This window comes from Cucurbita pepo, chromosome 18, assembly GCF_057944985.1.
Source record: "Cucurbita pepo subsp. pepo isolate OVF chromosome 18, ASM5794498v1, whole genome shotgun sequence".
Classification (NCBI taxonomy): domain Eukaryota; kingdom Viridiplantae; phylum Streptophyta; class Magnoliopsida; order Cucurbitales; family Cucurbitaceae; genus Cucurbita; species Cucurbita pepo.
Genome location: NC_141815.1, coordinates 11289967 through 11314698, shown reverse-complemented (window position 1 = coordinate 11314698; position 24732 = coordinate 11289967). Strand labels below are relative to the sequence as shown.

General features: G+C 38.2%; 5 protein-coding genes across 13 annotated transcripts; all 5 read left to right on the top strand.

Moving 5' to 3' along the window:
• Positions 1 to 4: 4 nt before the first annotated feature.
• On the top strand, positions 5 to 4355 carry LOC111779653 (uncharacterized). 6 transcript variants are annotated; one of them, XR_015413866.1, is made up of 8 exons: positions 5 to 346; positions 445 to 529; positions 821 to 862; positions 1240 to 1414; positions 1625 to 1740; positions 1832 to 2050; positions 2193 to 2295; positions 2452 to 2468. XR_015413866.1 is itself a non-coding variant. In XM_023659752.2 (8 exons), exons 1-8 carry the CDS (start codon positions 105 to 107, stop codon positions 2504 to 2506), a joined length of 918 nt encoding a protein of 305 aa, XP_023515520.1. In that variant the 5' UTR covers positions 6 to 104; the 3' UTR covers positions 2507 to 4355. The 6 variants fall into 6 exon arrangements, 3 of the variants coding, with proteins under 3 accessions (XP_086975895.1, XP_023515520.1, XP_086975894.1); XM_023659752.2 differs by having other exon boundaries at positions 6 to 346; positions 1688 to 1740; positions 2249 to 2295; positions 2452 to 4355; XM_087119768.1 differs by having other exon boundaries at positions 6 to 346; positions 2249 to 2295; positions 2452 to 4355.
• Positions 4356 to 4405: 50 nt separating this feature from the next.
• Positions 4406 to 6194, top strand: LOC111780297 (transcription factor BEE 3). Its single transcript, XM_023660661.2, has 6 exons — positions 4406 to 5014; positions 5098 to 5223; positions 5325 to 5390; positions 5530 to 5598; positions 5685 to 5762; positions 5841 to 6194. Exons 1-6 carry the CDS (start codon positions 4658 to 4660, stop codon positions 5934 to 5936), a joined length of 792 nt encoding a protein of 263 aa, XP_023516429.1. The 5' UTR covers positions 4406 to 4657; the 3' UTR covers positions 5937 to 6194.
• A 2891-nt stretch (positions 6195 to 9085) lies between these two features.
• On the top strand, positions 9086 to 14020 carry LOC111780036 (uncharacterized). Of its 3 annotated transcripts, none has more exons than XM_023660296.2 (10): positions 9086 to 9426; positions 9793 to 10089; positions 10198 to 10432; positions 10939 to 11108; positions 11210 to 11352; positions 11449 to 11626; positions 11779 to 12358; positions 12450 to 12562; positions 13182 to 13428; positions 13515 to 14020. In XM_023660296.2, the coding sequence occupies exons 2-10, from the start codon at positions 9899 to 9901 to the stop codon at positions 13740 to 13742; spliced, it is 2085 nt and encodes a 694-aa protein (XP_023516064.1). In that variant the 5' UTR covers positions 9086 to 9426; positions 9793 to 9898; the 3' UTR covers positions 13743 to 14020. The 3 variants fall into 3 exon arrangements, with proteins under 3 accessions (XP_023516064.1, XP_023516063.1, XP_023516062.1); XM_023660295.2 differs by having other exon boundaries at positions 9086 to 9463; XM_023660294.2 differs by having other exon boundaries at positions 9086 to 9610.
• A 411-nt stretch (positions 14021 to 14431) lies between these two features.
• On the top strand, positions 14432 to 20203 carry LOC111780160 (synaptotagmin-5). Of its 2 annotated transcripts, none has more exons than XM_023660482.2 (14): positions 14432 to 14956; positions 15081 to 15155; positions 15262 to 15369; positions 15453 to 15485; positions 15578 to 15667; positions 16335 to 16460; positions 16603 to 16746; positions 16852 to 17274; positions 17540 to 17674; positions 17756 to 17974; positions 18078 to 18350; positions 19207 to 19344; positions 19413 to 19727; positions 19811 to 20203. In XM_023660482.2, exons 1-14 carry the CDS (start codon positions 14777 to 14779, stop codon positions 20027 to 20029), a joined length of 2478 nt encoding a protein of 825 aa, XP_023516250.2. In that variant the 5' UTR covers positions 14432 to 14776; the 3' UTR covers positions 20030 to 20203. The 2 variants fall into 2 exon arrangements, with proteins under 2 accessions (XP_023516250.2, XP_023516251.2); XM_023660483.2 differs by having other exon boundaries at positions 14434 to 14956; positions 19416 to 19727.
• Positions 20204 to 20682: 479 nt separating this feature from the next.
• Positions 20683 to 24374, top strand: LOC111779625 (CRM-domain containing factor CFM3, chloroplastic/mitochondrial). Its single transcript, XM_023659709.2, is given in 10 exon segments — positions 20683 to 21652; positions 21752 to 22181; positions 22271 to 22401; positions 22512 to 22853; positions 22956 to 23112; positions 23185 to 23477; positions 23569 to 23628; positions 23852 to 23923; positions 24009 to 24116; positions 24118 to 24374. Coding segments are annotated over 10 exon segments (2409 nt in total). The 5' UTR covers positions 20683 to 20863; the 3' UTR covers positions 24145 to 24374.
• Positions 24375 to 24732: the final 358 nt, after the last annotated feature.

The following is a 24732-nucleotide window of genomic DNA, read 5'->3' as shown; positions in this document are numbered from 1 at the left end:
CGCTTCCTCTCTTTTCTTCGCTCCCCCAAGTTAACAGCATTCTGTCTTCCTCCGCCGGCCGCCACTTCAATTGCCTCGACGACCGGATAAAAAGCCTGATCGCCATGGAGGCTCAGCATTTCTCTACGCCTCCTTCTAAAGGAGCTATTTCGAAATCTGGCAGCATTACGACACCAAGCTCGTCGCCTCTACTTCCTTCGGTAATAAGGCTATGGCGGCCATCAGCGCAAAGGAACATTCGGAATCAGTGGTCGAAGTTGTCTTCACTCAAACAACAATGGGCTTCTTCTTCTTCTACCGGGCGATCTCATGCTACATCTGTTGTCAATGCCTATCTATCACAAAAGTACTTCCATAAACTCCTCTATTTGCTCTGGTCTAACATGGTTGCTAGGTCTTGCTTGTTTGGGATTTTTATTGTTGGTTTTGTGGTTTAACTTTCAGGTATATGCCTTCTATGGAGCTAGGTTCTCTCAGCGACATGCTTGATATACGAAATAAAGCTTGTTTAAAATTGTCTAAGCAGCAGGTGATTTTTTATACTAGCTGATAGTTTGCTGGATGTCATAATCTTTGGCGGAGCTTATTAATCCTTGCCTGTTTGATTTTGGAATTGAATTTCTCGTTGTGATCTTCCTATCAGCTTAATTTTTTTAGTCTGTTGGCGATTTAGTATGCTACAAGAGTCAAAGACCAAGGAGTTTTCTGTTCCAACTTTGCTCTAGACAATTGCTTATTCATGATTTTTAAGCATGGAGAGATGAAAACAATCTTTCATGATTTTTACTAACACGCTGTGTACTATTCAATCTTGTTTCAGGAACTTTATCGAAGTAAACTCTTATCTTCATACAAGGACATGGTACAGGGTTTTTTTTTTTCCCCTTTTTTTTCTGTTAATCCATTAGAAATTAGGCCAAAACCATTACGTTATAAAAACTGTCTTAATTTTCTTCTCACACTGATATGATCATTATCCAATCTGAGGAAGTTGTCGGGCATAACCCAAAGTTATTTTCCCCGTCCCCGAAATGAGTAACTCACATGGAGTTGAAGCTTCTGTTTAGCCAAAAATTTATACAGATTGGATTAGCCACCAAAATATGTTTGATCATATTAATGTCAATAATAACTTGAGCAACCAAAAGCTAGAAGTTTCTGTCTCCTTTCACATAATTCTGCTGGTTCTCTACTCAACCGATGTTCTGTAACATATGTGTTTTCAAAAGCTTTTCGCAGGTTGATGTTGTAGTTCAGATGGTCAACACTTGCAGATTGATGAGATGTTATTTCAAGGGAACAAGTAGTAGCACGCTCATACAATTTTCCACTAGCTTTGAGGACAATCAAAGTGAGGATGCTGGAGATGGTGGTGGCATCTCCGTATTTACATCATTGACAATCCCTTGCTTTGGTGCGTATGAAGTTTCTAAGACCTCATTAATCAGGCTTGCACTTTTGAGTTCGTAATGAATGAAAATTAGTTATAACCCTTCGAGTTCACAATGAATGAAATTTTCTCAAGACAGTAGGAAAGAATTTGGATCTGACGCAAACTTAGATGACAGTAGGAAAGAATGAAAATAAGCCTTTTGTTATCGAATGTACTTTATTTTGATGACAGTAGGAAAGAATTTGGATCTGACACGAACTTATTACGAGTTTTTCCCCCTTAAAATGAACTCAGAGAAATTGGCAGAGGAGCTTGTTCAAATGTTTGGGTTGGAGTTGAATCTGAAGGTAATTGAATGACTTGCTGCCTGCTTTGAGGCTTCGTCAACATGATATTCTTTGTACAATAAATTTTCCTTTTATTACTTGGTTGATGCAGCGGCAGCTTTTGATGGAACTTCTTTCTATTAGTTCTGGATCCTCACAATACAGCTTGGTCTGGTCAGAAGAGCTTTACTCGGGGGAGTTCGACAACTTGCGTTTGTGCAACTTGCTCTCTGAGGAAACTAGCATGCCGCTTCATCCAACCTTGAAGGGTCATGAATCCAATACACATATGGTTAGTCGTAACCATCAGCCAAACCCAGAAGTTTTGCAGGTCTTGAACTCTTTGCTATCCACATCAGTGCTTTAGTAGTTAATATTCATAAGACATGCATAAACTCGCCCTTCGCCTATCACCTTCCGAAGTTCATCCATGGAACTAAGATCATTTTCTTTTCTATTTCAATATTCGTTAGCCATGCAGAAACTTGCCCTTTGGTTATCACACCACTAATAAGACGAGTTGAAACAGGTCTATCTTGTTGCATGGCTTGCAGACGTGAACATACACACAAAAAGGTAAGAACTAAAGTTTTTTTTTTCCTTCCCTCGAGTTGAAACATAGAGAAAAGCAGGTAAAATTTTGAGCAGTTGGCTTTATATATTTGAAGAGCCCAAAACTGGCATGTTGTGGTATGCATAGAAGTTTGTTAATAAGAGTTTTTCACATTGCAGGGTAGATGAAATATTTGAATTAGTTAGTGAGGAGATTCGTGTCAGCCTATCCTAAGAGGATTGATCGACATGGAGCTAGTGAAGAACAAGCTTTGTGATTCTACTTCGTGGATTGATCGACATGGGCGCCCATACGAACACAGAAGACAGGTTTGTTAGAACTCTGACCCTAATTCTCATACAGATTATGGGATGGTGGTGGTTGTTTATGGTCGGAATCAACAGACATTAAAACTTAACGACTAAATCTAACCACAGCTGTTTCTTCTTCTGGAGAAAGTGAAGGGTTGGTGCAGTGTTTTTTTCCAGCCATTAAAACTTAATTTTTGCAGACAAATTAGGCAACTATTTGTCACATAGATTTGATTTGATTTTATATTAAGGAAACATTAATGAAATTTAATGCATTTCTCATGCATAATCCCTTCCTTAATCACACAAAACTCCCTAAAGTTTGATTAAGGATCATCATTTGGGAATTGGGATTGATACCCACAATAATTAATTCCCTCAAAACATCTCAATCATAAACCATACCCATTCCCATCAATTTCATTTTCATATTGGTAGAAACCAAACAAAAACTCTTTAATGCTCATCCAAGCACACCTTACCATACCATTCCAATATATTCAAGGCCCTTCCCATAATTAACCCTATAACCCAACTATTTAACAAATAGTCCTTTACAAAAGCACTATTTGCAAATAGTGGTGCCACACTATACATGAATTGCTATATGCCCCTTCTTAATATGGATACATTAGGCAAAAGAGAGATTCAATTCTTTTTTTTTCTTTTTTTCTTTCGTATTTGCCCTTCATTACTTCTTATGGTTGATTCAAAAGGGAGAAATTTCAATTATTCTTTAAAAGTTGTGATTTGCCACACAACCCATATGTAAGCCATAACTTTCATCCCCATTCTACTCTGTTTCCCACCATTTTTGTTGTGAAGTTGGGCAGTCAAGCAGCTGGTTCATGAAGCCACAGGTTTAGAAGACACTAAAGTTTGAATTGAATACGAAATTACAGTGAAATTAATGATCCTTTATTCTCATTCATTCTACTCCCAAGAACCATTCATAGATAGTGACCCAAAGATCAAAGTTGAAACCTTTGCATGTCCAAGTTTGAGGACCGCTCATTTTGAGCAAATTAAGCTGTTTTAGAATAAAGAAAATGTCTTTAGAATCTATGATTTTGTTTGGGAATCAATTCTTTATTTCTAGAATAAAATATTATATGGTTCGCGTTATCTAAATGAAACGTATTGTCTTTTAATTTTTGTTCTTGCTGGTTTTGTAGTCTCAAAGTAGGAGGGTTCAAAAAAGTCTGATCAACCCTACTCAACTCATATGACTTAGATTTGAATCGAGTTATGAATTGATTTGGATTTGGATTTGGATTGAGTTGATTTCAAACTTTATATGAATTTCATTCATTCATGAATTTCTATCCAAATTTATTATTAATTTTAGAAATATATTTATTTATTTTATTTTATTTTTATTTTTTATGAATTATTCTATAACAACTCTTAAATATAATTTTCAACTATTTATAAGGTAATTTTTCAAAAAAATATATTGAAATTGTGTCGTAAATCTTAATTATATATAATTAACCTTTTATTTTTATTACTTGTTTGTGACTACTAAAACAACTTGTTTAGATTAAAAAAGAAAATAGAAGTTCAAGAACAGAGTTAAGTCTAAAAATGTCTTAATCCGATCAGAAACTAAATTAGTATTGTAGCTATAGAGGAAGAAGAACGTGAGTGATAGTTTATTACAACTGTTGATTAGGTAGTTACGATCCATCCAAATGAATGGGAACAATTTTAGAAATGATTTTGAAAGGACTCAACTTTAAATAAATTAAAAAAGAAAAAGAAAAAAAAAAGGCTTTTGGATATATGGGGTGTGGGGGGAGGGGGGAGAGGAAAAACTAAAGGGCATGACGTGGGCCCGTATTTGTTGTTGGATTATATCTCCTGAGGTGTGGGGTCCACTTAGGGAACACAACCATAGAAGCTGGTCTCACCACGTGGCCACCCACCAAATGCTTCTCCTTTTCATTCTCTTAGATGTAACAGTTTCCTGATATCAACTCCAAACTTACAATCCCTGTAATCCTCTTCTCTTCTCTTCTCTTCTCTTCTCCTCTATATATAATCCTTACCCATCTCTTCTTCCTTCCCATCAATGGCGGATTTCCCTCCCCACTTCCAGACCTTCATCTCCCCTCATTCAATGGAGGATCCTAATCTCCACCTCCTCCCTCCTCCCTACTCTGTTCCACCCAACCCACCTCCCAATTTCACCAACTTCTTCCCATTCTCCGGCGACCCCTTCTTCCCCCACCAACCACCACCGCAGTTTCCACCACCAAATCCGCCCGAACCCACCTCCAGCTTCCCACTTTTTCCCTCCCAAACTGCTCCCCCACCACCACTCTCTGAATTCCACGACATCAAGAAGAGAAAATCCATGGATGTTTCAGAAAGCAGCTCTGGAATCTCAACTCCCCAACTCTCTGAAAAAGGGTTCAACACAAAACAAGTACACCAACTAAACCAATCCATTTCACCTCCTACTCATTTGAATCCATGGCGTTAATGAAGCTTTCCTTTGTTTTCTTACAGAATTCAAGAAAAGGGAAGAGACTGAAAAGAACAGAGATAGAAGAAGAAGAGAAATCAAGAAGAGAAGTGGTTCATGTTAGAGCCAGAAGAGGGCAAGCCACTGATAGCCACAGTTTAGCTGAAAGGGTAACTCTCAAATCATTACTAATCATCTGCAAAAATACCTCTTCTTTGTATATCATAATCAAAACAATTGCTATCAATCAATCAATCAATCAATCAATCAGGTGAGAAGAGGAAAAATCAATGAACGACTAAGATGCTTGAAAGACATTGTCCCAGGATGCTACAAGGTAAGAACAAGAACCTAAGCATATTCTTGTCAAAAAAGTTCCTTTTTTTTTTTTCTTTCAAGAATCTTGTTCTTTCTTTTTGTGGGTAATTTTAAGAAGAACAAAAGGGATTGAAACTAAATGTTTAATGGAATAACAGACCATGGGGATGGCAGTCATGTTGGATGAGATAATTAATTATGTTCAATCTCTGCAGAATCAAGTGGAGGTGAGTTCTTCAAATTATACATATAAACGAAGAACAAAAGGGATTGAAACTAAATGTTCCTTTTTTTTTTTTTTGTTTAATTTCAGTTCCTGTCTATGAAACTGGCTGCAGCTAGCTCTTTGTATGACTTCAACTTGGAGGTCGATGCCATATCAAAACTACAGGTAAATTACGATGGTAATTGATGTCTTATCTATTCAGTGCTATGCTCGGGTTGATAATAATGGTAGGTATTGTTGCAGAGAGCGAAGGCACATGAAGCAAAAGAAGAACTGGAGAGATTGATGAGAGAAGGATATGGAGGAATAGGTTGCTTCCACTCAAATTTGCCCCTTTGACTTTTATTTCTGGAAGTCAACATTAGAAGATCATCCATTTTTCAGCTTTTTTTTTTCTTTTTATGATTTTATAGATAAATTTGGTTCTCCATTTATAATAGGTACTTAATAGAAAGAGCTTATTCCAATGGATAATTCTACTGTGTTGAAAGAAAGAAAAAAATGTACATGTACAAATATCTCGAGCGTACAAATTATTGTTTGTTTTGTTTTTTCAAAGAAACAATAATTATAAATACCCATGTTTAGGATTTGACACATGATGATTCCGTGCGATATGATCCTATTACCTATTTGACTTAAACTAATTCTAACACGACTCGTTTTAGCATATTTTATCTTCGCTCGTGCTGCTTTGGAGGTAACATGTTTAACTTTGAAGCTCGTATAACTAAGCCACTAAAAATAAATTTATACCTTATTAGTATAAAAAATATTGATTTTTTTAAGTCTGTCATGACCATAATTTTGTATATTGATAATCATTTTAATTTAGATGTGGTTGGTTTCGATTCAACGTGTGTTACATCATCTTTTAATTTTATTCACGACCCTAAAAAGTTTACTCTTTTTTTTTTTTTTTTGAAAAAAAAAAATGCTTTCAAAGTTTTCCTTTTATTCTTTATGTTTAAAAATCTTTCCACCAAAAAAAAAAAAAGATAATAGAGTGGTAGTGGAGTGTTTAGAAAAGAATATTAAAAATTCCTAATACAAAATAAATAAATAAATAAATAATAATAATAATAAATAAAATAAAATTTTGGAATTCTAATATGATCGGATAATTTTAGAGCACTTTTTAGAATTTGACATGAACTAAAGTAATAATAGTCGAGATTAAATCAGAGTTTTCGTTGATGCATGAATCTTGACGTTGGAGGTTATCGATGTGATATCCGAGTTGAGTCTTAGTCATCAAGATCACATAATCTTGTACTCGCGTGGTGTTTGGCCATTTATAGTATGATGACCAATGATAATATTGGCACATGGAAGTTAAACTCACCCCTAGCAGATATTGTTTCTTTAGATTTTATAAGAGCTCTCTCAAGATTTTAAAATACGTCAACTAGGGAGAGGTTTCTACACCCTCATAAGAAATATTTTATTCTCAATTGATGTGAGACCTCACACTATCCCACATGACATAACAAATTTAATATCAACATGAGTATAGTTCAATTAAATTATTAATTTTAGTCGACGTGTCATTTTATTATAAATTCAAAATCAACAAATTGGTTGAACATAAACTTTTGGCAAAGCATACCCTTTACACGAGGAACCATCTAACAGGTCCAAGTGTAGAGCTTCTTTTAAACCAAGATTCAAAACGCCTTTAAATAAATTGATATCGGAATTTAGAGTAATCGTGTCTTAAATACATAATTATACGAATCTTAATGATAAAAATAATAATAATTCACATGAATATATATTATATAGTTAATGCATAGAGATGGTCAAAATGCATGAGTATTGTCCCACACTGATTTTGATCAAAATATTCTAAAGTCGGCCGAGCTAAATGTACTTTAATAAATCTTTACTTTTCCAATGTAAACCAATATATTAATTAATTAATTAATTAATTAAAAAAAATTGATGAAGAAATCACATGACATATACTATTATAATGTTTTAAATAATTGTACTATAGTTGCTTGTCATCCTCCCAACTTTAAATCTTTCACTTTGTCTCCCATTATTATTATTTTTAATAATTTTTATTTATTTCATATATATGCCAATCAAATATTCAATTATGGATGAATAAGTAAGTACATATAATAGAATTTCTATAATTCCAATAATAAAATAATATTAATTTATTACGCAATTTATAGAATAAAAATAAAAATAAATAATTTATTTAAATGGTTATGAAACTAGACCTTAACGTACCAAAAAACAAGATGTGTAATTAAAATTAGTGAAAATAATAATTAAAATTAAAAAAATAAATAAAATCAGCAGTAAAAGAAATAGGTAAGGGAAATGACAAAATTCTGTTTGGTACACTCAAACAGTTGGGCAGACTGTGACAGTTCAACAAATACTCGTAATTTAAAATAGTTTTCATAATTATTTGTTGTTTATTTATTTATTTATTTATTAAAATTATTTGAAAATTTTAATAAAATTTTGAAAATTTAAGAAATAAAAAACGACATCGTTTTAAAGATCGGTTGGATGTTGGCAATTCAATATTTGAATGATTGGGATTTAATTTTTTAATTTAAAAAAAAATTATAATTTAATTTGTGTGTGTTTGTGTAGGCAGATGCAATGAATCCATGAAAATGGGAGAGAGACAGCTTTTAATGGGCCAGTGGATGCCCCAAACCAAAGATGGGGCAATGGTGGCCTCTTCCAACCAAACCCAATATCATTACACACTTCTAAAATAAATCCAATAACTAAATTTAAATATCCATTTTTTTTTTATATATAAATAAATTATTAGACGAAAATACCCCTTTTTTTTTTAATAATAGAATTAAATCTAAAACAAGAAATATTTTTAAATTAAGTTTTATTTTAATCTTATTATATATTTTAATTATATGGGTCGTACCTTAATTTCATTTTTAAACTAATTTCATCTATTACAGTTGGTTCTACTTACGTCCCAGGGATGGTTACATTAATTTGGAACATGCATGAACAAGCAAGAGAAGTGGGTCCAAATGTGGTCAAGTTTGGTGTCATTTTGTAGCCATTTTCTAAGATTTGAGGGTCAGCTTGTGTTCAATTGCTTACCTAATATTCTCTCTTTTCTTTTCAATTTCAAATATTTTAATTTTATCTTCATATTGGGCTTCAAAGATAGTTGAGATATGGGCCTTGAAAACCCAAATGGGCTTTTCCATAGCAACGATGTGGCCGGCCCAATACGAATTGGGCCCATAACATATACGGAGAATTTGTAGTAAGGAAATAAATGTTAAATGAAAAGGGTATAATTGGAAATTTAATTGAGAAAATAGTCCTATGTATTTTAAAAAGTCATTCCATCAAGCGGTGTAGATAGATGGATCAACTCGGAAAAGCTTTAGCCAATCAGAGATTAGAGCGCTCGTTGTTCACGTTGTACGTGCCCGCATCTGAACAAAGGTTTACCCATCGATGGAGGACACTCTCCAAAGTGTTCGCGGCAAGCATCAAGCTGATAATGCCATATGTGACGAAGGCTCATCATTCTCCCTCTACAATCACACCCATCTGATTGGAATTTTAATTTCTTTTTCAATTTTATTTTCTTGATCTTCAGCAAGAATCAAGATCCCGACCCATCACAGAATATTTGACGTTCCTTGCGATATCGGCGACTGATTGAACCGACTCTTGCTGCTCTGTCAGCACGCTTCATTCCCCAGAATCCGGCGAATCGGCGCTGTGGGCCTGTAGATAAATGCTTTGGGGTTCGTGATGCGAGGTTTTGTAGCATATGGATTACGAGAGTTACCCCTTGCGTTTGAGCGATAAGGTTCCGAAGTTCTAATCCTTGAAGCTGCTATTGTTTGGTATGGTTGTCATCGATTAATAGAATTTGGGTTTTGGGTTTTGGGTTTTCGATGAAGTTTATACGCGGTGGGTTTTTGCCTAGCTGACTAAATTTGATACTCTGCTCGTGTGTTTAATCAATTGAAGGGTATCGCTACAGTGTTCAGGTAACGATTCCTCAAGAGTGTAATTACTCTGCTTGATTTATTTTCGTTTTTGATACGAACAGAGCAGTTGTTTGGATTATTAAATTGGGGGTAATTAGCTGAAATCCAGTAATAGTTACTAGTTCTGTACGAGGTAGGAGTCTTTTGCTTGTTTAAGTGACATTGTCGGGTGAATTCATCAGGTGTTGGGCGCCTGCTATATTGCTTTGGGGAGGTGTGAGATTGGCACGGTGCTTAATTGGGTATGGGTGTCTATCAGCTTGACAATATTGCAAGATTTTGAATAAGATGGCTGTGCTCAGCAAAACCAAAAGTACGCTCGAGGGGCTTGTTAGGGACAGTTCATTGAAATGGTTGTTAGGGAAGCGAAGCTTTTTTGATGAAGAAATCGAAGAGATTGAAAAGTTTCCTTCTGCTCAGAGAAATTGGCTAAGCGAGCTCTCTCCATTTGCCAATGTGGTTGTTCGGAGATGTACTAAGTAAGTTTTTAATAGCATGTCTTGTTCTTTCAGTTGTCCTTGTAGTAAATTAGTGTTCAAGGATTTAAATAAATTGATGTTCAATCAATTACAATGTCAAATATACAGAATTCTTGGTGTTTCTGCTAGCGAACTTCAACAAAGCTTTAATACGGAGGCAATTGATTCACTAAAGCTTACCTCAAATTATGCAAGAAACTTGCTAGAGTATTGCTGTTTCAGGGCACTTGCACTATGTACGCAAAATACGGGCTATTTGGGTGATAAAAAATTTCGACGCTTGACCTTCGACATGATGATAGCTTGGGAAGCCCCAGCAAGTTCTAGCCAGCCTTTACTTGATGTAAGTTCTTGGTTTTATACGTTTTGCACATGTCTTGATCCTTCAAATATAGATAGTTGAAATTTGAAAATGAATGTTACTAGATCATTAAGATGCTTCTTTTGATCCCATTTGTACCAAAATTACAAGTTTCCTATGATGTTTGCATATCGATAATGCCCTTTAAATCGCTCCGAGGTTTATCTCTGGTTCTACTGACTTTCCTTTTATCTGAGATGACCCACCAATATGCAGGTTACTTTACCATTTTACTTCATATTACTTTTGTAAATTCTCGTAGAATCACTTAAGTATACGATGCTCGGACTCGGACTGAATAGTTTCATTAACGGACACGTATATTGTCCCATTTCTGCATGTTTATTTGATTGACCATAATGTCTTGCTTCCACGCCTTCGGTAAAATGATGGAAGATGGAGCATATGAAGATTATGTGTCTTTGTTGTTCTTGAAATTATTGATATTAGTGTTTTCAGTATTCATCTGTAGCTGACCTTTATTACAGATTGATGAAGAGGCATCAGTTGGGGTGGAGGCTTTCTCACGAATCGCTCCAGCAGTCCCCATAATTTCAAACGTGATTGTTAGTGAAAATCTTTTCGAGGCGCTGACTTCATCAACCGGTGCTAGACTTCAGTTCTCTGTTTACGACAAGTACCTGAGCGGGCTAGAAAAGTAGGTACCTTTCCTTTCAGTACCGATGAAGGAAACTGTATACATCAAATTATCTATTTGTTTCGTACTTTCAGTCTAATATTACATGTTCATCTTGATAGAGTGATAAAAAAAATGAAAAACCTATCACAGTCAAACCTTCTTCTGTCTGAAAGATCGTTAAGAGAAGAAAAGATTTTAGAAGTGGATGGAACAGTCACCACACAACCAGTTCTTGAACATGTTGGAATTTCTACCTGGCCTGGTGAGTCATGAAATGATTTCAGTAATTTCTTTGTTCCTCTTGGTGCATGTTTACTCATTACATCTCTATTTCACCTTTATTTTTTCATGTGTGCAGGTAGGTTGGTTCTGACAGATCATGCACTTTACTTCGAAGCTCTTCGTGTCGTGTCATTTGACAAGGCAAAAAGATACGACTTATGCGATGATCTGAAGCAGGTTGTCAAACCTGAATTGACTGGACCATGGGGCACCCGGCTTTTCGATAAGGCGGTTCTATATAAATCCATTTCCTTGTAAGTAGATCATTCCTTTCTTGTTGGCAGGGCTGGGATTGATTGGGGTTAATGGTGCAAACGTCTAGTATATGAACAATAAGAATATTAAGAGCTGTTAAGTTTGATTTTCACCAATTTTCTTTGTTGGGTAAATGTGTGCACTCTTTTAGATCTGAACCAGTAGTGGTCGAGTTTCCTGAACTTAAAGGCCATACTCGTCGAGATTTTTGGTTGGCAATCATCCGTGAGGTTTTGTATGTTCATAGATTTATCAACAAGTTTCAGATCAAGGGAATTCAAAGGAGTGAAGCACTTTCAAAAGCTGTACTTGGAATTCTACGTTTACAAGCCATTCAAGATATATGTTCTACACCATCGCTTGGATGCGAGTCGCTTCTCATGTTTAATCTTTGTGATCAGCTCCCAGGTGGGGACTTAATATTGGAAACCCTTGCGAATATGTCGGAAATGAAGGAGAATGAACGGACGAACAATTCTAGTCACGAAAAGGGAATGTATTCAATCTCAGCACTCGACGTTGCTTCTCACTTGGGATTTGGAATGGGAACAGCTTTTAGCGATTCGAACGAAAATGAGCTTGTTGTGGGTGAGATTGCTGTTGGAAAAATGACCCCTTTGGAAAGAGCGGTCAAGGAATCAAGAAACAATTATGAAAAGGTGGTGATGGCTCGAGAGACGGTCGATGGAGCGAAAGTAGATGGGATTGATACGAATTTGGCAGTGATGAAGGTATTAGTCTTGCCTTGCCTATTAGAGGATTCTTGTGTAGCTATTTAGTAATCTTAGCCTCTATTATCTACTTTGCTGTGTTGTGCTGCAGGAATTAATGCTGCCAGTGAGTGAACTTGGGATGTACCTTGTTTCTTTGGCACTATGGGAAGATCCTATGAAGTCTTTGGCATTCTGTTTGGTCTCCAGTTACATAATCTGCAGGTAAGATCCCATGAAGTCTGGTCGCCAGTTCCATCATTATGGTTTGGAATTTGATTTATAATACAGCAGATATTGTCCTCTTTGAGCTTTCCTTTTCGGGATTTTCCTCAAGGTTTTTAAAACGCGTTTGTCAGGAAGAGGTTTCTGCACTCTTATAAAAAATGTTTCATTCTCCTCTCCAACCCGATGGGTGATCTCACAATCCACCTCCCTTCGGGGCCCAGCATCCTTACTGGCACTCGCTCCCTTCTCTAGTTGATATGGGATCCCCAATCCACCCTCCTTCGGGGCTTAGCGTCTTTGATGGCACACCGCCTCATGTCCACCCCCCTTCGGGGCTCAGTCTCCTCACTGGCACAATGCCGAGTGTCCGGCTCTAATACCATTTGTAACAGCCCAAGCCCACTGCTAGCAGATATTGTCCTCTTTAGGCTTTCTCTCAAGGTTTTTAAAACGTGTCTGCTAGGGAGAGGTTTCCACACCCTTATAAAGAATGTTTCGTTCTCCTCTCCAAGACGTGGGATCTTTGCATGTTCTTCTTTACCATTGAGCTTCAAGTTAAGTTGAAGCATTCCTATGGAAAAATGTCAGATAATGAACTTGGACATTGTTTTCACAGGGACTGGCTGCCCTATGCCATCGCTCTGTTACTTGCATTCATGGCAGTTTTCATGATGGTTACACGACTTTTCAACCAAGGAGGTACCCCGGTCGACGAAGTTAAGGTCGTTGCCCCTCCAGCAATGAATGCAATGGAGCAGCTTTTAGCCGTTCAGAACACGATTTCTCAAGTGGAACAGTTGATCCAAGACGGGAATATCGTTCTCCTCAAGCTACGCGCTCTGCTGCTCGCCATTTTCCCTCAGGTTTGAATCTGTTTCATTGGTGTCTTACCAATACCTGTATGATATGTATGTGATTTAACATCTTCCACCACCCTCGAAACGATCAGGCGACGTTGAAGTTTGCAGTGTCTCTGCTAGTGATAGCCTTAACTCTAGCCTTCCTTCCCACAAAATACATACTTCTAATGGTGTTCTTGGAGGCATTTACAAGGTACTCACCCCCAAGAAAAGCAAGCACAGAGAGATGGACAAGAAGAGTAAAGGAATGGTGGTTCAGCATTCCAGCAGCTCCTGTAATCCTGGACAGGGAAAAGGAAGACAAGAAGGGGAAATGAAATGAAATGAAATGAAATTGAAATGAAATGATCCTTCGTTTGTAATTTGCATGTAGAGAAGCCGTAGTATTTGTATTAGTATTTGTATTAGTATTTGTATTTGTATTTGTATTTGTATTTGTATTTGTATTTGTATTTGTATTTGTATTTGTATTTGTATTTGTATTTGTATTTTTGGGTTTCATTTCACGTTGGGTTGTTAGAAGGGTAGGAGTGTAAATTCCCCTGATTTGACTTTCACTTTTAATAATAATTGCAAGGGAAAGTAACTCAATCCATTTCTGGAGTTGTATATTAAAAATATTCCTTTTCTTCATCTTTTAAATTAATTTTTTTTTAATTTATAATTTACTCATCTACTTGTTATTAATTATATATATTTTTAGCATATCCTTGGATAAAACTTGTGTAGCAAGTAAACCCTTTTTAGGAATATTGAATTATTTATATGCTTAGAATGAAATTAAGAAAAGCATAACATAATTAATAAATTGAAAATAAAGGTACACGTTCCTCTTTATTTTTTTAATAGTTATTAGTACTTTAAAAGGATTAATTAATTACTTCCTTTGAAAACGTTTTTGAGTATTTCTCATATAACTTTATTTTTTTAATAAAACAAATAACTTTTAACGAGCTTCCCTACGGCTACGGTGACAGCCACACACAGACACTCGCGCTTTTTCTTCGGAATTCCCCAATTCATTCTCTGCTTTCTACTGTTGACTTCCTGTTGACTCTCTCTCTCTCCCCTCTCTCTCCCCTCTCTCTTCCCTTATTCGTGGGCTCTAATCCCAGTCCCCATCTTTCCATTTTCTTGTTGAGTGTTGCATCAATTCTATGCGTTTTTCCCTCAGATTCCCATGCCTGAACCCGATCGTCCTCCCCACGTTTTTGTGCCCATCTGCGTTGATTCCATACTGGACCAATCGGTGAATCTCCCCATGCCTACTTTCATGCTTCCTCTGCCCTTCCAAAATTATGGATGAAGCTCTGTTCCAGTTGTTTAGCTGGTGCACTGGAAGAGTGCAAAAATGAAGCCGTTTAGATCCAACGTTGTGGAAACCCTTGAGCTTTTGCGCCATGCTGTTATGGAGAAGCCCTTTCTTCTATATTTGGCTCCTCTGTTTTTGCTTGCTTGGGCTTTCGAGAAATGGGTTTTTTCTTTCTCTAATTGGATCCCTCTAGCTATTGCCGTGTGGGCGACCTTACAGGTAGTTCTATACTTGATTTCTCTTCATAATGTTTGCAACCCATTACCCGTTTGATTTAATGCCGATTCCTTATCTGATTATCAACTGGAACTGATGAATCTTGTACTTCTTTTTGTGTTTGCAGTATGGGAATTTTCAACGGCAACTAGTTGTAGAGGAGTTGAACAAAAAATGGAAGAAAATTGTATTGGAAACCTCGGTAACATTCTTGATGGTTTTCATTGCTTGTACTGTTTTACCATTGGGATGATGGTTTTCATCAATTCTATGTCATTTTCTTCTCTCTATCTCTCTCAAATTTTCAGCCCACTACACCACTGGAGCACTGTAAATGGTTGAATAAGCTGTTGACTGAAATTTGGCCTAGCTATATCAACCCAAAACTTTCCTCAAAGTTCTCTTCTATTGTTGAGGTGAAACTCCTTTTCTGCTATGCTGTTTCTGAGGTGAATTTAGCTGTAACTGAACTCAGTATGCTCAAAATTGCTTCCTGCAGAAACGATTGAAACACCGGAAGCCAACACTTATTGTAAGTTGTTATTGTGTTCTGTAATGTTCTTTTATAGAGTTGATTAGCCTCATGAATGTCCATATTGAGGAAGGCTGACTATATCCATGCAGGATAGAATAGAATTATCATCCTTTTCTCTAGGTTCATGTCCTCCTGGCTTGGGCCTTCGTGGGACTCAATGGTCAACATCTGGCAATCAGGTTTGTTTTCTTCGTCAACCTTTGTAATAGCACAAAGTACACCGCTAGTAGTTATTGTTCGCGTTAGCCGTTACGTATCGTCGTTAGTTTCACGGTTTTAAAACACATCTGTTAAGGAGATGTTTCCACACCTTTATAAGAAATGTTTTGTTCTTCTCTCCAACCGATGTGAGATCTCACAATTCACCCCCCTTGGGGGCCAGCGTCCTTGTTGGCACACCGCTAACAGATATTGTTCTCTTTGGACTTTCTCTTTTGGACTTCCCCTCAAGGTTTTTAGAACGCTTCTACTAGGGAGAGGTTTTCGCAACCTTATAAGGAATGCTTTGTTCCTTTCTCCAACCAATGTGGGATCTCACAACCTTAGCTAGAATATATTATCTTCTAAGAAACCTATTTGGTGAACATTCATCTCCTACTATAGACCAAATGTTCAGACCCGTTTCTTCTTCTCCCTTTTCTCTCATCATCTATCAAATTGGAAAATTCCCAATGTTTAATGTATATGCTTTAATTACAACACTTGATGTTTGGCCACTTGCTTGTTCATATGCATAAATGGAAGCACATGCTGCCTTAACAATAGAGTTAGTTTTGTTGTCCTGCAAACAGTCAACCAATGCCTCAACAGCTAGGCACTTATTATTCTTTGTGTACGCTTTTTCAGAGAATCATGCGTTTGGGTTTTGATTGGGACACAAATGAAATAAGTATCATGTTGCAAGCCAAGTTGGCCATGCCATTTACTGGAACTGCACGGATTGTTATCAACAGCATTCACATAAAGGGTGATGTAAGTGAAGTAGCTACCTAATCCCTCTTTCCTTCAATTGTCTTATACCCCTTAAAATGTATCTGCTTGACTTGAATACAATCTCTGTTAAGTATTGAGCAATTTCAAAGAGTTTGTTGGTTACCTGGCCTTCTTGACGCAGCTTCTCTTTAGGCCAATCTTGGATGGGAGAGCCATTTTGTATTCATTTGTTTGCACTCCAGAAGTGAGAATAGGAGTAGCTTTCGGAAGCGGCGGTAGCCAGTCGTTACCTGCAACAGAGCTTCCTGGTGTCTCTTCTTGGCTGGTAAAATATTTCAATTCTCATTCCCTTCCTGAAACCAAAAAATCTTTTCATTGGGAAATGCATTTATTTGGTCATGCCACGTTGATCTGCTCCATTCTTTTGCAGGTTAAACTTCTAACAGACATCATAGTAAAGACAATGGTTGAACCTCGACGCCGCTGTCTCTCATTGCCAGCAGTTGACCTGGGTAAAAAGGCTGTCAGTGGTACATTATATGTGACAGTCATCTCAGCCAGTAAGCTTTCCAGGAATTACTCAAGAGGCACCTCTTCCAGAAAGCCTCTGAGTACTTATATGAATAGTCCCCCAGAAGAAAACTTAACTGATGAGGAAGAACTGCAGACATTTGTCGAGGTGGAACTTGAAGAGCTAAGTAGGAAAACTACTCTAAGATCAGGCTCCAACCCTGTATGGAATTCAACGTTCAATATGATTTTGCATGAAGATACAGGAACTCTTCGGTTCAATCTTTATGAATCTAACCCAAGCCATGTCAAGTATGATTATCTAGCCAGTTGTGAAGTAAAGGTACTCTCCTGAAACCATTACTCATAAGATATGAACAATCTGTTAGGAATCACGACTCTCCACAATGGTATGATATTGTCCACTTTGAGCATAAGCTCTCATGGCTTTGCTTTTGGTTTCCCCAAAAGCGTCGTACTAATGGAGATGTATTCCTTACTGATAAACCCATGATTATTTCCTAAATTAGCCAATGTGGGACTCCCTCCCAACGATCCTCAACACAATCTTAGTATCACCTAATCATATTCTTTTACTTATTGAGCAGATGAAGTATGCCGCTGATGATTCCACAACATTTTGGGCAATAGGATCTGACTCTGAAGTGATAGCAAAGCATGCTGAGTTTTGTGGAAAAGAGGTTGAAATGGTTGTCCCGTTTGAAGGCGTTGGTTGTGGGGAGGTATGATGTTGGTGCCTGAAAATTCGATCATTAGCTTACTACATTCATGTCCATCTCAAACTTCGTTAACCTATTTTGCAGTTAACAGTGAAGCTTGTTACTAAAGAATGGCAATTTTCTGATGGTTCACATAGCTCGCTTAATCTTCATGTTAGACCTGAACAGCCGGTTAATGGGTCCTCAAGCTTTCCTTCAAGAACTGGAAGGAAAATTGCCATTACCATTGTAGAAGGAAAAGATCTTAGTTTGAAGGATAAATCTGCTAAGAGTGAGTCATATGTAAAACTGGAATATGGGAAGGTAAATCTTTATACCCTTTTTCTATTCAAGTTTAAGAACAGGAAGCTTAGATCAATAACATAAGCTTTATAGTTGAAAACTTACTCAGCAGACTTCCTTTCAGGCTCTCCAGAAAACAAAAACTGCTGTTTCTGTAAATCCTAATTGGAATCAAAAGTTCGAATTTGATGAGATTGGAGGTGGTGAATACCTCAAGATAAAATGCTTTGGCGTAGATATATTTGGTGATGAAAACATAGGTACTGCCCGAGTGAATTTGGAAGGACTTCTTGAAGGAACAGTCAGGGACGTATGGGTACCCCTCGAGAAAGTAAATTCTGGAGAACTAAGGCTTCTGATAGAAGCACTCAAGGCAGATGACTATGAAGGATCAAGGGTATGGTTCAGTACAACACATCATGATGTTTCTGTATTCTTGTTGTTGAAAATATATTGTCCTTTTTACTTTTCCTTTCCGGCTTCCCCTCAAGGTTTTTAAAACGCGTATGCTAGGGAGAGGTTTCTACACCTTTATAAATAATGTTTCGTTTCTCTCTCCAACTGATGTGGGATCTCACAATCCACTCTCCTTCGGGGTTCAGCATCCCCAACCGATGTGAGATCTCACAATTCATCCCCCTTCGAGGCGTGAGATCTCACAATCCACTCCCTTCGGGGCCCAGTGTCTCCAACCAATGTGGGATCTCACAATCCACCCCCTTCGAGATCCAGCGTCTACAACCGATGTAGGATCTCACAATCCACCCTCTTTCAAGGTCCAGTGTTCTCGCTGGCATACCGCCTGGTGTCCATCCCCCTTTGGGGCCCAGCGTCCTCACTGGCATACTGGCCCAGCGTCCTCACTGGCATACTGCCCGGTGTCCACCCCCTTCGGGGCCCAGCATCCTCACTATTACATTGCTCGGTGTCCACCCCCTTCGGAGCTCAGTGTTCTCACTGACACACCATCTGGAACCTAGCTCTGATACCATTCGTAACAGCCCAAGCTCACCGCTAGTAGATATTGTCCTCTTTGGGCTTTCCCCTCAAGGTTTTTAAAACGCATCTGCTAGGGAGAGATTTCCACACCCTTATAAAGAACTCACAATCCACCCCCTTTGAGGCCCACCGTCTCCCATCGATGTGGGATCTCATAGTTTCTTATGGAGTAGAATCTCCATGAAAGCTGGTACCAGCATATGCTAAATTAACTTAATTTGTAAGCCTATTTGGGGATATTTTTCTGCTTTCAGGGTTCAAACACAGGCTCAAATAATGGTTGGATCGAACTTGTTATCATAGAAGCTAAAGATTTGGTTGCTGCTGATATTGGAGGAACAAGCGACCCTTATGTGAGAGTGCACTATGGAGACTTGAAGAAACGAACAAAGGTTCTCGAACTAAATATACTATTTGCAACTGTTATGAACTCTTCTGACTACAATGATGATATGTGTAGCAGGTTATGTTCAAAACTTTAAATCCTCACTGGAACCAGACGTTAGAGTTCCCTGATAATGGGAGCCCTTTAGTGCTGTATGTAAAGGATCATAATGCTTTACTACCCACATCAAGCATTGGAGACTGTGTTGTTGAGTATCAAAGATTGCCTCCGAACCAAATGGCTGACAAATGGATACCTCTTCAAGGGGTGACAAGAGGAGAGATCCACATCCATATCACAAGAAAAGTTCCTGATCCACAGAAACAGAAAAGGCTTAGTTTAGATTCTGAATCATCTGCTGTTACCAAGGCACATCAAGTTTCAAGTCAGGTGATGTATTTTACTGTTCTTCCCATCTTTATGTTCAAGCTCAAACTTCATGATTCATGCCTGAAATACACCATTTTAAACAGATGAAGCAAACAATCAGCAAGTTTCGCAGTTTATTCGAGGAGGCTAATCTCGACGGTGTTTCGGCGACGTTGAGTGAACTAGAAAGCCTGGAGGAAGTGCAGCAGGAGTATATACTACAGCTTGAAACTGAACAAACGCTTCTCATAAATAAGATTAAGGAGCTTGGTCAGGAGATTCTTAATACTCCTTCAATTAGTCGGAGATCTTCTGGAAATTGAAGCATTCTTGAGTTATGATTATCCATAGAGACCAGTTCAGATAGGTACATAGTTTTGTAAGATTGATTGGTTCATAGTGATGCCTGCCTTTGTATGATGCCATGTATAGTTTAAGGATACGTTCTTACTTTATGTTCTATCCAAGTTATATGTTATTAAAGTCGTGGTTGCTTATTTGGTTATAGCCTATAACATTGCTTTCTTAAGCACGTTTTCTAAAACATTCCTGTAAGAGCCCAAGTCCACCCTTGGCAGATATTATCTTTTTTGGGGTTTTTCCCGATATTGTTAGAGAGAAGTTTTCATACCCTTACAAAGAATCCTTCATTCTCTTTCCTACCAATGTGGGATCTCACGATCTCTCTCAACCGTGATCCAAGACTTGTGCATACGTCAACATTGTTCATGAAGTCTAAATTCACACGTCTGACTTATTCATTGTGTTAGAACAAATGTTGCATAATCGTTCTCCTGTTGCTGTAAGAGTGCAATTGTGACCGATCTTTCAAATTTTATATATTAAATTTGATTATATATAAAATTATTTGTGATAATTCACAATTTTCACAAAAAAATTAACTTAATATCAATTTTCTTTTCTTATGCTATAGTATAAATTATTTTAAATTATAATTTTAGTTTTTGAATTAAAAATCCTGGCTTTTATAGAAAAATCTTATCCATCTTCTTCTCTCAGCTGAAGCTTCTCTTCCTCCACTCTGCAACCCTCAAGCTTGGTTTCCTCTTCTTTCTGCTTCTTTGGTTGCCTCCAATGGCTGACGAAATCAAAGAAACAATGCATTCCAGACTCAGTTGTTGATTAACCTTACAGATATGGCTTTTGCGACTACCAAACTATCGGAACTGCCATTGAAGAACTCACTTCCACTCTTCTCCCACTCGCGTACTCTTCTTTCAACCCCCAATTTGTCTTTGCAGATTCTAAAGACCTTTTCTTCTCTCAGAACCCCCACTGAGCACAGCGGCAAGAGAATCCCTAAAACCTCCCACAATTCTGGACCCTCTTCTTCTTGGATCTCCAAATGGCCTCCTGGGAGCTCTCGTAACGATCGTAAAGTCGAGAAGAATTTGGCCGAAACGACCCGAGATGATCGAACTGATCGAGCGGAGAATCAGACGCAATTCTTCGATAAGAACGGAGGGGAGAGTGCAGTTGATCGAATTGTGCTTCGCTTACGAAATTTAGGGTTAGAGGAGGCTAACGAATTGGATTCTCTCGAGCCAATGCCGGTGACGGGGGAGGAAAGATTTGGGGATTTACTTCAACGTGAATGGATTCGACCGGATACCATATTGGATGAAATGGTTCTACCATGGGAGAGAGAGGAGGAAAGGGCGGAAGAGGAGGGCGGTGGAAGAGGGTTGAAAAGGAGAAAGATGAAACCTCCGACATTAGCTGAATTGACAATCGAAGATGAGGAGCTGAGGCGACTGAGGGGAATGGGGATGTTCATTAGAGAACGGATTAACATACCGAAAGCGGGGATTACACAGGCAGTGCTAGAGAAGATTCATGGGAAATGGAGGAAGGAGGAACTTGTAAGGCTTAAGTTTCACGAGGAGCTTGCACACGACATGAAGACAGCGCACCAAATTGTAGAGGTTTGTTCTTGATTAGCTTTTTTAAATAAAGTTCCTTATTGGCACTCCATTATTAGTATACTATGTGTTTGTTAAATACTTGAATGATCTGATGACCAGCGAAGAACTGGAGGATTGGTTCTGTGGAGGTCTGGAAGTGTTATGGTAGTTTATCGTGGTAGTAACTATGAAGCGCCATCGAAAACTAAGCCCCTTGCAAGGGAGAGGGAAGGGATATCCATCCCAGATGCTTCTTCTGCTGCCATTTCAACAATGAGTGGCAGTGTTGCGGCTTCAGCTCCAGATACGGCCAAGATGTCAGAGGAAGAGGTTGAATACAACCAACTCCTAGATGGTTTAGGTCCTCGTTTTGTTGAATGGTGGGGCACAGGAGTGCTTCCTATTGATGCTGATCAGCTTCCTCCGAGTATTCCCGGTTACAAAACTCCTCTCAGGCTTCTCCCAACCGGAATGCGGTCGGGACTTACCAATGCAGAGATGACTGAGATGAGGAAGCTTGCGAAATCCTTGCCTTGTCATTTTGCTCTTGGTATTTCCTAATGCCCTCTAACTTTGCTGCATGATTCTGTTACGAACATACTATTTGGTGATGTTTTTCCTCCAAATCTGTATATGCAGGGAGAAACAGGAACCATCAGGGCTTGGCTGTTGCTATACTTAAACTTTGGGAGAAAAGCCTAGTGGCTAAAATTGCTGTTAAAAGAGGTATACAGAATACCAATAATAAACTCATGGCTGAGGAGATAAGGGTGCGTTTCATATTTCTATAATGAATGCAGTTTCTTTTTAAGCAGAAGTTTAGAACCAAACTGCCATGTTATTTGTTGCTTGTACTAATATCATTTTCACATGGCTGCAGAATTTAACAGGAGGTATGTTACTATTGAGAAACAAGTATTTTATCGTCGTATATCGTGGGAAGGATTTTCTCCCAACAAGTGTAGCTGCAGCATTGGTGGAACGGCAGGAATTAACAAAACAGATTCAAGACTTGGAAGAGAAAGCTCGAAGTAAAGTCGTCGAGGCTACTTCATCAAGCGATGATGGACAGGCACCTGCAGGTACCTTGGCTGAATTTTATGAGGCTCAGTCCAGGTGGGGAAGGGAAATATCTGCTGAAGAGCGTGAAAAAATGATCGAAGAAAGCTCGAGAGCAAAAACTGCAAAACTTGTCAGACGAATTGAACATAAGCTAGGCGTTGTAAGTATTATCTTCTTTTATTTGGTCCGAGAATGTTCGATTGCTGATATTGATCTTCTCATAGAATACTCAACTTCGATCTTTTCATAACTTGATGGTTAGGCCCAAGCTAAGAAACTTAGAGCAGAAAGATTGCTATCTAGAATTGAAGCGTCCATGGTTCTTTCTGGCCCTGATGATGACCAGGAAACAATAACGGATGAGGAACGGGTCATGTTTCGAAAAGTTGGGTTACGAATGACAGCATATTTACCCATAGGTGAGTGAAATTAATTTGAAAATGTAGTTAAATTTCTATATTCTTTCTTACACAATAATCATGATTTTCCAGGCATTCGTGGTGTCTTCGATGGTGTGGTTGAAAACATGCATTTACACTGGAAGCATAGGGAGCTGGTTAAGTTAATTAGCAAGCAAAAGACACTTGCTTTTGTGGAAGAAACAGCAAGATTGTTAGAGTATGAGAGTGGTGGGATACTAGTTTCGATTGATCGAGTTCCAAAAGGATATACCCTTATTTACTATCGAGGAAAGAATTATCGTCGACCCATTGCCTTGAGGCCAAGAAACTTGCTTACGAAGGCAAAAGCATTGAAGCGTTCGGTTGCCATGCAGCGTCATGAGGTTTCATTTTTTTTCCATCTTTTTGGTGTTAATCATCTACTGTTCTTGACCCCTGATGTCCACCTTGAATCATCTATCTGGAACTTTGTAGGCTCTCAGTCAGCATATATCTGAACTCGAGAAGAACATAGAGGAAATGAAGAAAGAAATTGTAAGTTGAAACTTCTCAAATTCTGCATAACATTTTCTTCCATGTTACATAGGATAGAAACTATAGGAGCGTCTCGTATGAGTTCTCTGCATATGTGGGGTTGTCGGGTTCGAGTGGAAAGGGGTGGCCTTAGCTCCCCATACCGACCCCACCACAAAAAAATGGATATTGTCACGGATCGCCCGATTCTTTGTTTGAGGTAATTGTTGATTGCCAATCATAGGGTGTCACTGATGATTCAGATGATGAGAATAACTGGTCGTCTCAGGATGGACCTGTCTCAGAATCTTTCCAAGTGAGTTTCTGACTGCTATTTCCTCTGTTCCCTGTATAAAAATTGAATAGAAGTTTAAAGTCAAAATATGTGTGATGATCTGTAGGACGAGGAAGCATCTTTGTCTGCAATTTCAGACGATGACAGTGATGAAGATAGCAATGATGAAGACAGTGAGTTCGAAGAAGATAAAGATTTTGATTTTTCCGACTCCGGAAAGCACCGATGATCCTCTGAACTAGGTTGGGAGAGTATTTCCAAGTTGTGAACAGATGGAGTGTTCTTATTTACAATTGCATATTTCAGGTACCTTATTCTTTCCCTTAAAGCATGTTGTTTCGTGGCTTAAGATATTACATTAGGTGCTACCCAGCTCACGTACCGCTTTAATGAGCGAACAGCCCTGGTTATATGATTCTGGTAACGGGTTTTCCCAAGTAAATGTGAGAATACTACTAAATATTTAGATCCATCGTTATCTTTTATAGTACTGTTCAGTCTAGGATTCTTCACTCAAATCAGAAATGACCCGTCTTTCTTCTACCCTTGCCATGAAAGAGTTCAACTAAGTCCAATCCATAACTCTGTTGAACCTCCTCATTTCGGGCCGTACCAGGTTGAACGATGTGGAAAACGTACCACCAACCCCAGACCCGATATCTGCCGAAGTCGACCGTGCCATTTTCCAATGAAAGCTGGTTTCAAAACTGTGCCTGCTGGGTAATTTATAAGAAGAACCACTCAGAAATTTGCTTCAAGTTCAAGCCAAAATGGGTGTGATCTATTTTTCCCTGTGAATCACTCATTTTCTCGTTAGAACAGGAACAATG

Bases quoted from the DNA above. Each gene is read 5' to 3' on its own strand.
- LOC111779653 (XM_087119768.1), top strand. From the start codon at position 105: ATGGAGGCTCAGCATTTCTCTACGCCTCCTTCTAAAGGAGCTATTTCG. The intron at 347-444 runs GTACTTCCATAA...TTTAACTTTCAG, and splicing joins AATGCCTATCTATCACAAAA to GTATATGCCTTCTATGGAGC. The intron at 1,741-1,831 runs GTAATTGAATGA...TGGTTGATGCAG, and splicing joins GGTTGGAGTTGAATCTGAAG to CGGCAGCTTTTGATGGAACT.
- LOC111780297 (XM_023660661.2), top strand. From the start codon at position 4,658: ATGGCGGATTTCCCTCCCCACTTCCAGACCTTCATCTCCCCTCATTCA. The intron at 5,599-5,684 runs GTGAGTTCTTCA...GTTTAATTTCAG, and splicing joins CTCTGCAGAATCAAGTGGAG to TTCCTGTCTATGAAACTGGC. The intron at 5,763-5,840 runs GTAAATTACGAT...GTATTGTTGCAG, and splicing joins ATGCCATATCAAAACTACAG to AGAGCGAAGGCACATGAAGC.
- LOC111780036 (XM_023660296.2), top strand. From the start codon at position 9,899: ATGGCTGTGCTCAGCAAAACCAAAAGTACGCTCGAGGGGCTTGTTAGG. The intron at 10,090-10,197 runs GTAAGTTTTTAA...TCAAATATACAG, and splicing joins GTTGTTCGGAGATGTACTAA to AATTCTTGGTGTTTCTGCTA. The intron at 11,353-11,448 runs GTGAGTCATGAA...TCATGTGTGCAG, and splicing joins TGGAATTTCTACCTGGCCTG to GTAGGTTGGTTCTGACAGAT.
- LOC111780160 (XM_023660482.2), top strand. From the start codon at position 14,777: ATGAAGCCGTTTAGATCCAACGTTGTGGAAACCCTTGAGCTTTTGCGC. The intron at 14,957-15,080 runs GTAGTTCTATAC...TTGTGTTTGCAG, and splicing joins CCGTGTGGGCGACCTTACAG to TATGGGAATTTTCAACGGCA. The intron at 17,975-18,077 runs GTAAATCTTTAT...ACTTCCTTTCAG, and splicing joins TAAAACTGGAATATGGGAAG to GCTCTCCAGAAAACAAAAAC.